Source organism: Phoca vitulina, unplaced genomic scaffold (assembly GCF_004348235.1).
Source record: "Phoca vitulina isolate PV1807 unplaced genomic scaffold, GSC_HSeal_1.0 scaffold2, whole genome shotgun sequence".
In the NCBI taxonomy this organism is placed as follows: Eukaryota; Metazoa; Chordata; class Mammalia; order Carnivora; family Phocidae; genus Phoca; species Phoca vitulina.
The window spans coordinates 40599729-40613738 of NW_022589705.1; the positions used below are offsets into that span (position 1 = coordinate 40599729).

Genomic DNA, 14010 nt, shown 5'->3' on the forward strand with positions numbered 1-14010 from the left:
TAACAATCATTCAAAGTAGGTATTTCTCTGTGTGTGCATGTATGTAACTAGTTTTTAATTTGTGAAAAAATTAAATATAATTAGTAATTGGTGTAGCCTCTTGTTCCAGATTCCACGCTCTCTTCAACCACTTCACTTTGAAAATACTTTGTAAACAACACCTGAAGCTCTTTTTATTTTTCAGAAAAATTGCTCTGCACCAGTGGGAGGCTAAAGTTCCAGGTTGTTGACTTCCTATCTTCTAGGTTGTGATGTCATCAACATCTGTCTGTACCTTAATAACTTTTCTGATATGACCTATAACTATTACCTCTCTTCCACTAAAGTTTGCTCCAATTCAATCCTGTTTATAGATCTAATTTAGTGAAATTATATGTAATATAGCTTAATCAACATTTTGCTTTATGGATCAGTCAGAATTACTATCTAATTTTGACAAATGTAACATTTATACCTGTTTTCTGTAGAATTTCAGAAACATAATTAGAATAAAATCTTATTCAGAAAGGATAGTTGTTAAATATTTTGAGTATTTCTTATATATTCTTTTTATCATTGAGCTCATGCCCAATCAAATATATGATTATGTAATATTTTTCCCCTAAATATCAACATTTTTCCAAGTTATTAAAACTTCAGGTTAACATATTTTTAATAACTCTGTATTCTGTGTGACTGACTTAATCATTCCTCAGTTTTAGGTTGTTCAAATTTGGGCATAAACACTTCAAAGTATATCTTCTTCAGTATGACTTTCCCAGTTTCACAAACTGTTTATGATATATTTTTTAAAGATTTTATTTATTTATTTGACCGAGAGAGAGAGAGAGAGAGAGAGAGAGAGAGAGCACAAGCAGGGAGAGCAACAGGCAGAGGGAGAGGGAGAAGCAGGTTCCCCACAGAGCAGGGGGAGCCCGATGCGGGACTCAATCCCAGGACTCTGGGATCTTGACCTGAGCCGAAGGTGGTCGCTTAACCAACTGAGCCACCCAGGTGCCCTGTTTATGATATTTTGAGGGGTGAGATTAACATGTCAAAGGGCATAACTGAAGACTTTTGATACATACCGATAAACTGTTTTTCTAAAGAGTTGGACTAATTTATACTCTCAATCGCCAATGTGTGAGAGACTTTTCATTACATCTGCACCAGTATTAGGCTTTCTCATTTTATGAAAGATTTTGCTAATCTGAGAGGTAAATACACCAGCTCATTTCTTGTTGGTTAAATTTTGTTCTTTGATGAATAATGAGGCTTACTATTTTCCTGAATATTTATTGGTTATTTGTATTTAAAATTTTAAGTTCACTTTGCCAGCCTGGTATTTTAATATTTCCTTGCAACCGGAGTCTAAATGCACCATGTTTCCAGGTTGAGGGCAGTCAGAAATTCCATTTCTGCTTTTGTTTTCAATGCCATTTACAGAATATTTGCACTGTCATATTTGCCAACCGTATCTAGCCACTTGCAGCTACAGTTACAGTTGCTGACACTAAGAAAACAAAGAAACAAAAGACTGGTCCAAACATCCTTAGCAAACTTAACATGATTTACAAAATGTGTCTTGTGTCACAAAAAACTAGGTATGTTAGATTTCTCCCATTGGCTGCTCTTGATGATTTTTAATTCTTTTTGGAATGAGGTCAATAAATAAGCAAACAGATTAACTAATGCTTAATGATCATTGATCTTCAAACTCTACTTTTTCACCTTATGACCATTTGGATATTGTTGAGCCGGTGCAGCTATAAGCACATAAACCAGTGTAGTGACCACATTTAAACTAATTATACATATCCTAATGGGTGGGGAGGGGCTATTCATGAAGTGAGTTAAACTCAGATGCAGGTGCCAAATGTCTCCTCTGAAACCCTTTTAGACTCTGATATCAAGTCTATAAAGTTACTTGTTTGCTTCTTGGCACTGTGTCTGGAAAATCAGTTTAAGATGAACGATACTTAATTCTTCATTATTCAAAGTAGATTCTGTGAGTCCTTGGCATCTCCTTCTCCCTTTTGCTTTGTGCACTCTTGGCAGTGATACTACTCATTAGCACCTCCGCCAGAAAGTGGGCAATGCAACATGAGGGGTCATGGAATTGAGATTTGTCACCTTTGAGAGTACTTTGTCAGTCTTGCCTAAGTGGCCATGCTGCACCAACAGCTGGGAAATTTTCTGGTATTCCAGATTCAGGAAAGAGACTGTCAGACCATTAATCAAGTGTTTTACCTTGATTGCTACATAAAATATGTTAAATGATTTATGTACATATTGGTTTCTACTTTTACAAGTGAAACTTTGCTATTAAAAGAGAGTAAGGCTAAATTTAAAAATATCAATAACTATTTATTGAGCACCTACAATTTCTTCAGCACTGTGATAATTATCAATGATTTAGCGAAACTTGTAATCAAGATTCTAGAGTAGGACTGTCTAATAGAACCTTTTACAATGATGGAAATATTCTGCAGTGTTCAACATGGTCGCATACACCTATTAAGCACTTAAAATGTGGCTATTAAGCACTAAAAAGGTGTGACTGAATAACTGAATTTTTACTTCAGTTTCAGTTCATATAAATTTAAATTTAAATAGCCTCGTGTGTCTAGTAGCTTCCATAGTGGACTGCACAGTTCTAGAGCATAGCTCTTACCCACTCTCATTATCCTGAATGAGACTTAAACAAGATTTTGTGAGTCAGCCTCAAAGGTTTATAGAACCATGGTATTGACCTGTGGATTCAAGTTCTTTATTGTTTATTAATACTTTATCAAGAAAAAAAGGGTATTACTAGAGATCGTCAACAGGCATTCAGTACAACATGTGATAACCTTCATTCATTCATTCATTCATTCATTCATGTGACCAAATGTATCCAACATTCCATGTGAGTGATAATAAACTAAGAAAAAATAAAGTGTTAGGCTTTTCAATAAATTTGGTAAATGAATGAATAATCATTAAAGAGATGAATTACTGGATTTTCACTGCTTTTTATGGTTCAATCACAAATTCAGAAAGGTGATCCTTTTTTCCTAAATGCTCTTTTACACCCTCTTTTCCTACATTACATCTAGGTCCCTTAGGTCTTAGCTTAAAGAACCGTCTCTGGGTGCCCTTCTTATGTACTCCCACAGCACCTGATACTACAATAACATACATTATATTATACTTAATTTCCCATTTATTTGCTTGCCTCTGTAAATAGATCACAAGCTCCTTGAGCTCAGGAACTGTATCTTTTCACCATTGTATCTCCTGTGCTTAGCACAATGACAGGAAGTTAGTAGGCACCCAACTGATATGCACCAAATGAATCAATAAATGAGACAGTTCAAAATATGATTTCACTGGAGATCATATTTTGGTCATGGTATAGAGGACTCAGTAAACATTTATTGTACAAATAAATAAGGATTATGGATTAATGCCAATTAATATCTTGCTCATTATTATGTCTTTAGGACAGAGCACAATGCCTAGTCACCAAGAAACACCATGGAATGAATATGTTTAGTTTAATATTAAATTATGACACAATTAGGTAAATTATTGAGATCTTGTGGCATATTTAGTTCATAATCTCATCTTTTTTTTCAGAACATTTGGGGAGGGGGTTTCTATAAACTGAAACAGTATGACTATTAAGAAATGCCCTCAGGGCACCTGGGTGGCTCAGTCTGTTGGGCATCTGCCTTCAGCTGTGGTCATGATCCTGGGGTCCTGGGATGGAGTCCCACTTAGGGCTCCCCGCTTGGCAGGGAGTCTGCTTCTCCCTCTACCGTTCTCCCTCTGCTTGTGCTCTCGCTCTCTCTCATGCTCTCTCTCATGTCCCTCTCTCAAATAAATAAATAAAATCTAAAAAACAAAACAAAAAAACACAAAAAAGAAAAACAAGAAATGCCCTTCACAAGGAAATGTAGGGGCCTAATTTCCAGGAGGCTTTGCTTTTAACTCTATGAGAGATCCTGATTAAGCTAATTTGCCTCTGTGAGTATTAATTTTTGTACATGTAAGATGAAGCAGTGAGGACTTGGTGTAATGGTGATAAGCATGGGCTTTGGGGACAAGGAGCCATGCACTTAAGTCTTGACTGTCCCTCTTACCAGCATGTGATGTTGAGCATATATCTTATCCTAATAGAACCTAAACCACAGGTTATTGTTAGAATTAAAGGAGATAGCGTACAGAGAGCACCTGGCACATTGTTGGTTCTCAATAACTGTTAGCTCTTGTTGCTGTAATTATTATCATCTACAGAGCTAAGGGTTTCACTGATCCCTTCTAGTCTGAATCTAGAGAACTAGATATCAAAAACATTGTATATTTTCTGTTCTGTTTAGACCAGAAATCATAGTTCCTTTTGAGTTTTTTTGGGAGTATGAATACTAAGTAAAAGATTGCATTGAGTTACTGCGAATTACAAGGCTACAAACCATCTCATCTGTCACCAGCCCCAGCTCATAATGTAATATGGCCACTGTGGAGAGGATGACTATGCAGCTCTTCATGGTGAATTTAATTAGCTATATTGCTTATGGATAAATTGGTACTAGATTCTGAATTCCTAAATTAAATTATCACTCTTATGTTTTATAAAAATAAATCTAGGCATCTGTATAAAAAAAAGCAATAAAGTACAGTATTTTACTTGTAAGCTTTGACTAAGATAAAACTGCTAGAATGTTTTTTATTTGTTTTTTTTTCTTTAAGTTTTGATTGTGTGTATGTGTGTTTTAAAAAACACAATTGATTCTACCTCATTGTTTTTATGGGTTGGGCTGTGGTGAAACAAAGCGAATGCAGACCACTCTCCCAGCAAGAGCTGAGACACATTCTTTGTTAAACTGACACTTCTCAATGATGTATCACCACAGCATATAGCATCTGAGAGAGACCATGAGATTGCAATCTTGAGATTGCACTAAGAATGGCTTAATTTTTTAAACCACATCCCATTCTCATTACAGACTGTCAGAAGAATAGATTAATTTGCACCAGTGTCTATTCTCATTGCAATCTTTGTCAGTGTAATGAAGTATTGGAATGTTAATATCAGCTTTGTTCATAGAAATATCACCATCCATTGGACCGATTTGATCTTTCCAGTGATCTGTGTAGTGATTGGCTGGCTCTACTCTTTTCAGTGATAAAGTGATAAAGATTAGCACAGCAAACACAGGATTTCAGAACTTTCACCCGCTCCTATTTTCCTATTACTTGTCCAAGCATAGTCCATATCATCAATGTGCTTATGCCTTTTAAGGTTATTTTATTTAGGATGCTTTAGGATCCTAATCATATGTGGAGAAGAACATAATCATCTAATATTTAAACAGGGGTAGCAAACACAAATGGCTACAAATATGGGATCCTGTGATATAACTGTGTCTTTAAATGTACTTAAATTCTTATTTTTTACAATCATATGTGAGACAAAAAAATTTGCAAGCCATATTTGGCCCCTATATTACAGTTTGCAACTCTGAGTTAAAACCTCAATATGAAGTCTCACCAAAATCTGGCTAGAGTGAATTGGCAGATGTTCTTAATTTGCTGCCACATCCGAGACTTAGATACAGCTTGGCATTGAGGAATCCCAGGACACAGAGTTGAGTCTCCTTGTGAACCAGCTGGCATCACATAGGAAGACAAAAGGAAAACAAGAGGCTTTCTTCTTTGGCCTCAAACTATAATCTGAAAGTGATCCACAAAATTTGGTACCTGGTTATAAGGGAATGGGATTGGATAAAATACATATTGATGGATTAATTTATCCTAGATTTGTTCTTTAGTTTTTCATGATATATCAGAGGAGACAGACCCAGGAGAGACATAAAATCTGGGAAGCAGGTGTTGGTTTCTTTCTCTGAAATGTATCCAGTACAGCTCTTGTTTGCCAGGTCAGACCAGCTCCTTTTTCATCTTGCCTGGTTCTTCTCTCTCTGCTTGGCTTCACACCTTGGCTTCTTCTCTGCCTAATCTTGTCACTTCTCTCACAAATCTGCTTTCTCCCTGGATCCATCATCCTCCTTCTGGCTCAGCCAGAAGCCTGGAAATTAACCCTGACTCCTCCCTCTCCCTTGTGCTCCCACCTCAACCCATGGGCAAATCCCATTCAAATTTCCCACAACCGGCCTCTCCTTTCTCTTCTAAAGCCACTACCCTAGTTAAGGTTTTATACATCCTTATCTAGATTACCTGGTCTCCTTGCCCTTGGTTTCAAGCCTCTTCAATCTAGACTTTGCTTTGTAGCAAGAAGGAATTTTGAAAATAATAATAGCATTTAATTAATGCCCTGCTTTAACTCCTGCAGTGACTTTCACTGTGAACACACAGGCCCTTCACCACCTGGCTCTAGGTTTACATTTACAGCATGTGTCTTGTGATGGATTCCCTTGTATTTTCTGATTCATCCCTACTGAATTATTTGTGGATCTCTCATGCCTCTGCACCTTGCCCATACTGCTTTCTGTTAGAACTCCTTCTCTACCTCCCCACTATTTCTCTATTTAATTAGTTTACATCTTTTTGCAGTTCAGGTATCATCTCTTCTCATATTCCTTCTCTGATACCATCTTCCCATTCTCCACAGTCTGGGCAGGAGACTCCTCCAGGGAGCATCTTTAGCACTCTGCTTCTCTCTAGTTGGGACTTAACTTCTGCTCTGTACTATGAGGGCCTGAGCAATGCCCTTTTCTTCTCTGTTTTCCTTTTAACTCTAGCACAGTTCCCAGCCAGAGGAGCATTCAATGACAGCCTAAAGATAATAATAATAGCTAATATTTATTGAGTGCTTCCAATTCCCAGTTACCATTCCAATCTTTTGAGGTAGGTCCGATTATTATCTCCATTTTAAAAACAAAGTGAAGCATAGCTAGGTTAAGTAGGTTGCATACAGTTACAAGGCTCATGTTCTTACACATTATGCTGATTCCCTTTAGCCCATATGGTGTTAAACTGAAAGATGCTTTCTTAAAAATTGAATTAATTGACAACATGTAAAAACCTTTAGTTTCCTTCCTTCCTTCCTCTCTCTTTCTTTCTTTCTCTTGAGAGAGAGAGAGACAGACAGACAGAAAGAGAGAGAGAGTGCGAGCATGGACGCATGAGGTAGAGGGGGAGAGAGAGAATCTTAAGCAGGCTCTAGACCCAGTACAGAGCCCAACATGGGGCTCGATCTCACGACCCTGAGATCATGACCGAAATCAAGAGTCAGAGGCTTAACGGAATGAGCCACCCAGGTGCCCTAAGCCTTTAGATTTCTAACACAAACACACAGAAATTATTTTATATGGTAACAGTGGGCAGTGATCTCTACACTCCTGCATGGCACTGTTTGGCTGAAGCTGGGTAGCAGCTGTCCCTTTGAGTCAGAGCATGTGATTTCCTGTCCATCACACTGTCCTGTGTTGAGCATTTGCCTATTTCCTCTGGCCCTTTGGGCATTAGATCTCGGGTGACCCATAGGATGCTGGATGTGATGGCTTTTTGGTTCTTTCTAAGCCTGAGATTATAAGGTTAATTTGAACATGTCCTATGCAAAAGAGACTCTAACTTCAAGTTCTTCTCAATGCATACCCATCACTTGCATAAGAGTCAATGCCAATATTTGTGTTCCACTTTTTTATTTCTCCCAGGAGATAGGGTACTACTAAATCCAGAAGGATGAGCCATGTGTAATGTTGCTACTACTATAATTGATAATGCTGTCATACATTGTAGTCATGGATTTGTTCCTCTTTGTAAATGGCTAATATGTAGCTTATATTGAATCTGATGCTTCACATAATTTATTGCTGAGCATATGCTAGATTGCCTAACCACTGCAATGATATAAACAGTCTCATTTCTTGATGCATGGTCACTGTCCAACTTTAAAAAATTCAATATCTATCACAAATAAACTCTCTTTCCAATAAAGTACTATAAATTCTAATATCTGGGATATTGGAATCAAGTTATTCTTAGGCAAGATTTTAACTGTTAAGGGTAAATATTTCTGGGGGGGTTCATGATAGAAGGGATCTTTATCTCTTTGAAATATTCACTGTATAATTAGCAAAGGATAATGGAGAAGAGAAAATTCCAAAACTGTATGAGTAAAATATGATAAATACTATAATAAATGATGATTTGGGGCATGGAGGAGACTGCATTAACCCAATATTAGAGAATTAAGGAAGATGTTGTGGGAAGAAGTGATATTTAAGCTAAGATCTAAAAATTAATTAGGGTTCATATGACAGAAAGTGAGCAAGAATGTTTCAAAGACACTAATGTATGCAAAGACAGGGAAGAGAGAGGAAGCAAGTCATGTTGGGGAAAAGACATAGGGCCCTGGGCTGGAACATAGATGAAAGACTGCAAGTGGCAAGAGGTAGACCTGGGCAAGAAAGTAGGAATGTAAGTGTGAGGCTTTGTAGATTGTTTCAAGAAATTTTGTTTTTATCTTAAGAGCAAAGGGAAAGCATTGGAGATTTTAACCAACTGAGCCACCCAGGCGCCCCAGCATTGGAGATTTTAAATAAAGGAGGCCAGATGATCTAAGTTCAGTTTTTAGAAAGCTAAACCTAGCTATAGTATGGCAACTGGTGAAAAGAAGATGATAAGAAAACCTGGAGATAATGACACCATTTAAGATTCAGTGCAGAGGGAGAGAAGGGGAAAGATTCAGGAGATATTTAGAAAGTAGGACAGAAAATAAGGAAATGAGTGAGAACAACAAGAAAGGAAGGATAGGAGGAATGAGCAAAAGAAGGAAAGAGAAGAGTCAAGGATGACTGGAGTTTTTATATGGGCTTTCTGGAGAATGAGTGCCATACAAGTGTAGCATCCTAGGAGGTCTTGACCTTGTGTTACACTTCACCCTCATCTCTCATCTTACAGTTGCAGAGAGTTTTCAGTTTACTAAGTTCAGTCACAACTACCATGTCATTCACCAACTGCATTTCCAGAGGAAAAGTTTGTAAAAGGGCCAGAAGAAATGGGACACACTGAAGGAAGCAAAAGACGGCTCCAGTGGCTGGAGCACAAGACGTGAAATGATCTGAGCAAGGTCGAAGATACAGAGACACATAGAGTTGTGCAGGGCATGTTAATAACTTTGAGATTTAATCCTAAGAACACGGGAAGCCATTGGACGATTTTAAGCAATAGTGGCATAATTGGTTTTATGTTTTTAAAATACCATTCCAGTAGCTCTCCGAGGAGTGGAGAGGCAGTGGGACAGAATGAAGGGGAAGAAGTCAAATGGCTATTGCAATAGTTACAGTGATAAAGATGGCAGCTTTGACTAGCATAGTGGTGGGTGAAATTTGGAGAAGGACATAGATTTGAGCTTTAGATCTCATCCCTTCTGTTTTTTGTTCATTGTTGTTCATCACAGCCGTTGCTTGTGCAAGAAGGCAAGAAAAAGATAGAAAAAGACATACAGATTGAAAAGAAAGAAAGTTTTCTTTATTTACAGACCACAAAATCATCTATGTGGAAAATCTCGAAGAATGTAGAAAAAAGCTACTTGGATGGATAAGTAAATTTAGCAAATTTGTAGAGTACCAGGTTGATATTTAAAAATTAACTATATATGGTGATTAACATAACATAATAAAAAAATTAAGTATATCTCTCTTCTGGCAAAGAACCATTGGACATTGAAATTTTAAAAAATAACATGTATAATAGTATCAAACACAAAACGCATAGAGATAAGTGTAAAAAAATGTGCAAGGTTTGTATGCTAAAAACTACAAACACACTGATGACAGAAATTAAAGAAGACATAACTGAAGGGAGAGCTATACCATGTGGACTGATTGGAAGATTCAGTATGCTTAAGTTGTCAATTCTTCCCAAATTGATCTATGAACTCAATGTAATCTACCCAAAATTCCAGTGGGTTTTTTTTTTTTGGTAGAAATAAACAAGCTGAGTCTAAAATTTATATAGAAAAGCAAAAAGCCTAGAAGAGCCAAAGCAATTTTTATAAAGAAGAACATAGTTGGAGGATTCATATAACCTGATTTCAAGATTTAACTGTAACCTTTCAATATAATATGGTATTAGTGTAAGGGTAGACATATATCAATGGAACAGAGCCCAAAAATAAATACACATATATGGTCAATTGATTTTTGACAATAGTGCCAAAATAATTTAATGGAGAAAGGAAAGTTTTTTCAACAAATCATGCTGGAAAATTAAACATCCACATTAAAAAACAAATTTTTTATGAAGAATTTTTTAAAAGATTTTATTTATATGAGAAAGGGAAGGAGAGAGAGAGAGAGGGAACACAAGCAGGGGGAACCGCAGACAGAGAGGGAGAAGCAGGCTCCCCATTAATCCTGGGACCCTGGGATCATGGGATCATGGGATCATGACCTGAGCTGAAGGCAGATGCTTAACTGACTGAGCCACCCAGGTGCCCAAAAAACAAATAAATTAACAAAAGAATAACAAAAACTCATACCTGTGCCATTAAAAAAAGAGAACACAAATAGATTTTATAAATATAAAACCTAAACCTCTGAGAGTTCTAAAAGAAAACATAGGAGGAAATTTTTGTAGCCTATTGATGCAACCATATTTTAGGAAGGATACCAAAAAATGTGATTTAAAAGTTTGATAAGATAGACTTCATTGAATTTAAAAACTTCTTTCAAGACATTGCTAAGACTATGAAAAGGCAAGCCACAGGCTAGAGAAAAATACTTTCAAAATGCATAGCAGATGAAAGACTTCTACCTAGAATCTAAGAACACTTACAAGTAAATAATAAGGCAATCTGAACAAACACTTCACCAAAGAAAGAGGTATGAACACACATAAACATGTGAAAAGATTATCAACATCATTAGTTGTTAGAGAAATATAAAATAATACTACAATGATATACCATTACATACCTACTTAAATGGCTAATATTTTATTTAAAACAGGCAACAAAAAAGTCCTGGCAAGGATGTGTAGCAACTGGAATTCTAATCCATTGCTGGTGGGAATCCATAATGGTAAAAACACCTTAGAAAAACTCTTATCATAAGATCTAGTAGTCATCTCTTACATATTTATTCAACAGTAATAAAACCATCCACACAAAGAACTGAATGGTCTTAACTGTCTTATTCATAGTAGTCCCAAAGTGAGAATAATTCAAATAATCATCAACTCATGAATGTATAATTAAATTGAGATACATCCACAAAATGGAATATTACTCAGGAACAAAAAAAGAATGAATTACTGAAAATCAACAACATGATTCCATTTATAGGACATTCTGGAAAAGGCAAGCCTATAATGACATAAATCAGATGAGTGATTGCTGGGGGCAAATTTCCAGTCTAATGGTGAATACAAGTAAGTAAATAGAATGACAAGACATAAAAGCAACTCAAATAAAATGAAGAGACAGATGCAAATAAAATTTACCTTAAACCTCAAGTATGTGTATATTTTTCATGTGATTAGATTCCATATCTCTACAGTCTACATGTACACAGAGTATAATGTATATTATCACCAAAAATTAGGCTCACTCACAAAGCCCCATTTTTGGAAGGTATCCATTTATGTAATACAAAATTATTAGGAAAAGCAATTCTCTTCTATAATGTGAGACAAGCAGAAAACAGTCCTGATAGGTTATTTTTGTGTTGCTACTTTCAGCTCACCCTTATATACACACTAAAAAGGAGCATCTAGAATCTAATCTCAAAAAATAAGTATTACAATATCCACGTTATTTGCACCCACCTGCCATGTGACCGTAGTCATTTGTTGTTTTATTAACCACAGATAAATCAAAGCCTTAAACTTTAATAAAATATACCTACTGCTTGTGTGTGCCTGTGTCTCAAAATCACACAGATCATTAAGTTTTCTGGATTTGGCACACGCTTTAAAAGAAACTGAGGGGCGCCTGGGTGGCTCAGTTGGTTAAACAGCTGCCTTTCATTCAGGTCATGGTCTCGGGGTCCCGGGATCGAATCCTGCCTCAGGCTCCCGGCTCAGCGGGGAGCCTGCTTATCCCTCTCCCCACTGCTGTGCCCTTTCTCTCTCATTACCTCTCTCTCTCAAATAAATAAATAAAATCTTTTAAAACAAAACAAAACAAAGGAAAAAAACCCAAATTGAAATTGTTTACTTAATTCTCACCTTGCCAACCCACCAAGAGTAATAATTTTTGGAAAAAAAGTGTTTCTTGAAGTCATGAAAATGCACAGAACTCTGGAAAAACAGAGGGACTTCGCCGGATGTCTTACCTGGCTTGAGATGAGCGAATGGAATTTCACCAGTGAGAAGTTCCCACAGACACAGAGCATAGCTGAAGACATCAGCTTTGATGGTGTAGCGTGTGCACTGCGTGAACACCTCAGGAGCCATCCAGCGGAGGTTCTGCATGTCCAGAAACATCCACAAGTCATTTACCAAGTGTTTAGTTATTCCATTGTAGAACAGTGTTTTTCTTAGTAAGGATTTAAGTGTTCTCGCATTGTTCTCAAAAGATATATACATAAAATAACATCGATTGCCCTATACTGTGCAATAAAATGGTGTGTTTATACATACATAGCAGGTTTACTATTGTTGCTCATTTTTACAAAGGGCATTTTTTAAATCATTGGAAGATCATGAGATTCATAATTCTTCCCAAAATATTGCAACAATGTTAATCATCAAGTAACCCTGCATCTTATAAAGTGATGGTCACAGCAGCAGCATTTTCGGTTTACTTCTAAGCATCTTACCCCTAGAAGCCATAGAAGCTTCTGAATAGCCAATCACGATTCACCCAAGAGCTCTATGCCTCCCTGGGGGTGAATCACACACTGTGGGAGGCACCTTCCCTCCTTTAGATCTTCAGGTTGTAATTTAGGAAGTCACTAAATCAGACCCCTAAATAGTGCCTTCATGACTGAGAAGAGAAAGGACCGTAGGGGAGTGCCCAGAATATTCCTATGAAGCAGATATCTTACTGGCAGGATCACGTCTGTCACATCTCCTTTGTTTGCCCAGTTGTGTTATTTCTGAATGCGGTTTGGGCAATAAATATTCCAGGAACAAAGTCTATAAAATGTTATAATCTTCTCTGTACAAAGTTTTATATTCATGTTTTGATGGCATTATTTACATTCTTTTCACTTGCAGTTATGTATTTTTTGGTTTTAAATATAAGTTTCCATTCTGGGATGTAAATGCATAATTTTGATTTATTTGTGGTTTAGGGGAAAGAGCACTAGGTTTTGAGTCAGGAGATGGAAATTGCAGTTCTAGCTCTACCATTGCCTGTTTGGGCAGATCTGGAGAAATCTCATATGCTTCCTGGACCTCAGATTCCTCAAGGGCAAACAGAGGAGGCAGGCCCTTCCAGCTCTAAAATCCCATGGATCCATAACCTTATCAATGAACTTCACCAAACACCTTCTTTCTTTGTATTTCCACTGAAGGAAACCAGTATTCTTTTATTGCTCTTCCTGAAATTCTATGCAGAGCTGGCTGCTGATAATTCTTTTGAAGTGTCTATCTTATTTTGAAATCATGCATAATTACAGCATTCCAAGAATATCTCTATTCTGATTATGGTGCTTATATGCAATTCTTCCACATGAGCTTTCACATTCCAAATAGTCTCCACTTATGTAGCAGATTATGCATTGTGTCACAACATTGCGTAAGTGGAAGTAGGCATATGATGTGCCCATTTTTCCACAGGGGAGTAATAGAGTAATTAGCCAACTTACACAAGGCCACATAACTAGTAAGAAACAAAATAGCCTTCAAAATAAATCTAGAGTAGTGCTGTGCTTAAAGACTACACTGCTAGAATAAAAAAATTACTTGCTGTTGGTGACATTCAATTCAATTTCTTTCAACAAAAGTTTATCTAGACAGTCTGGATGTAGAATCACCTGGGGAAACTTAATAGATACAGGTACCCAAGATCAACCCCAGGCCAATGAAATCAGAATTTCTGGGGGTTAGATTCAAGTGGCATACTTTTTAAAA

At 36.9% G+C, this 14010-nt stretch overlaps 1 protein-coding gene across 1 annotated transcript in view; it reads right to left on the minus strand.

The window, feature by feature from the left end:
* The window catches only part of LOC116645655 (serine/threonine-protein kinase TNNI3K), a 322413-nt gene that overhangs the window by 79204 nt on the left and 229199 nt on the right, over positions 1 to 14010 (minus strand). Inside the window, exon 22 of the mRNA XM_032426036.1 lies at positions 12267 to 12399. Coding sequence (XP_032281927.1) covers positions 12267 to 12399 — 133 coding nt within the window. The remainder of the gene's footprint in view (positions 1 to 12266; positions 12400 to 14010) is intronic.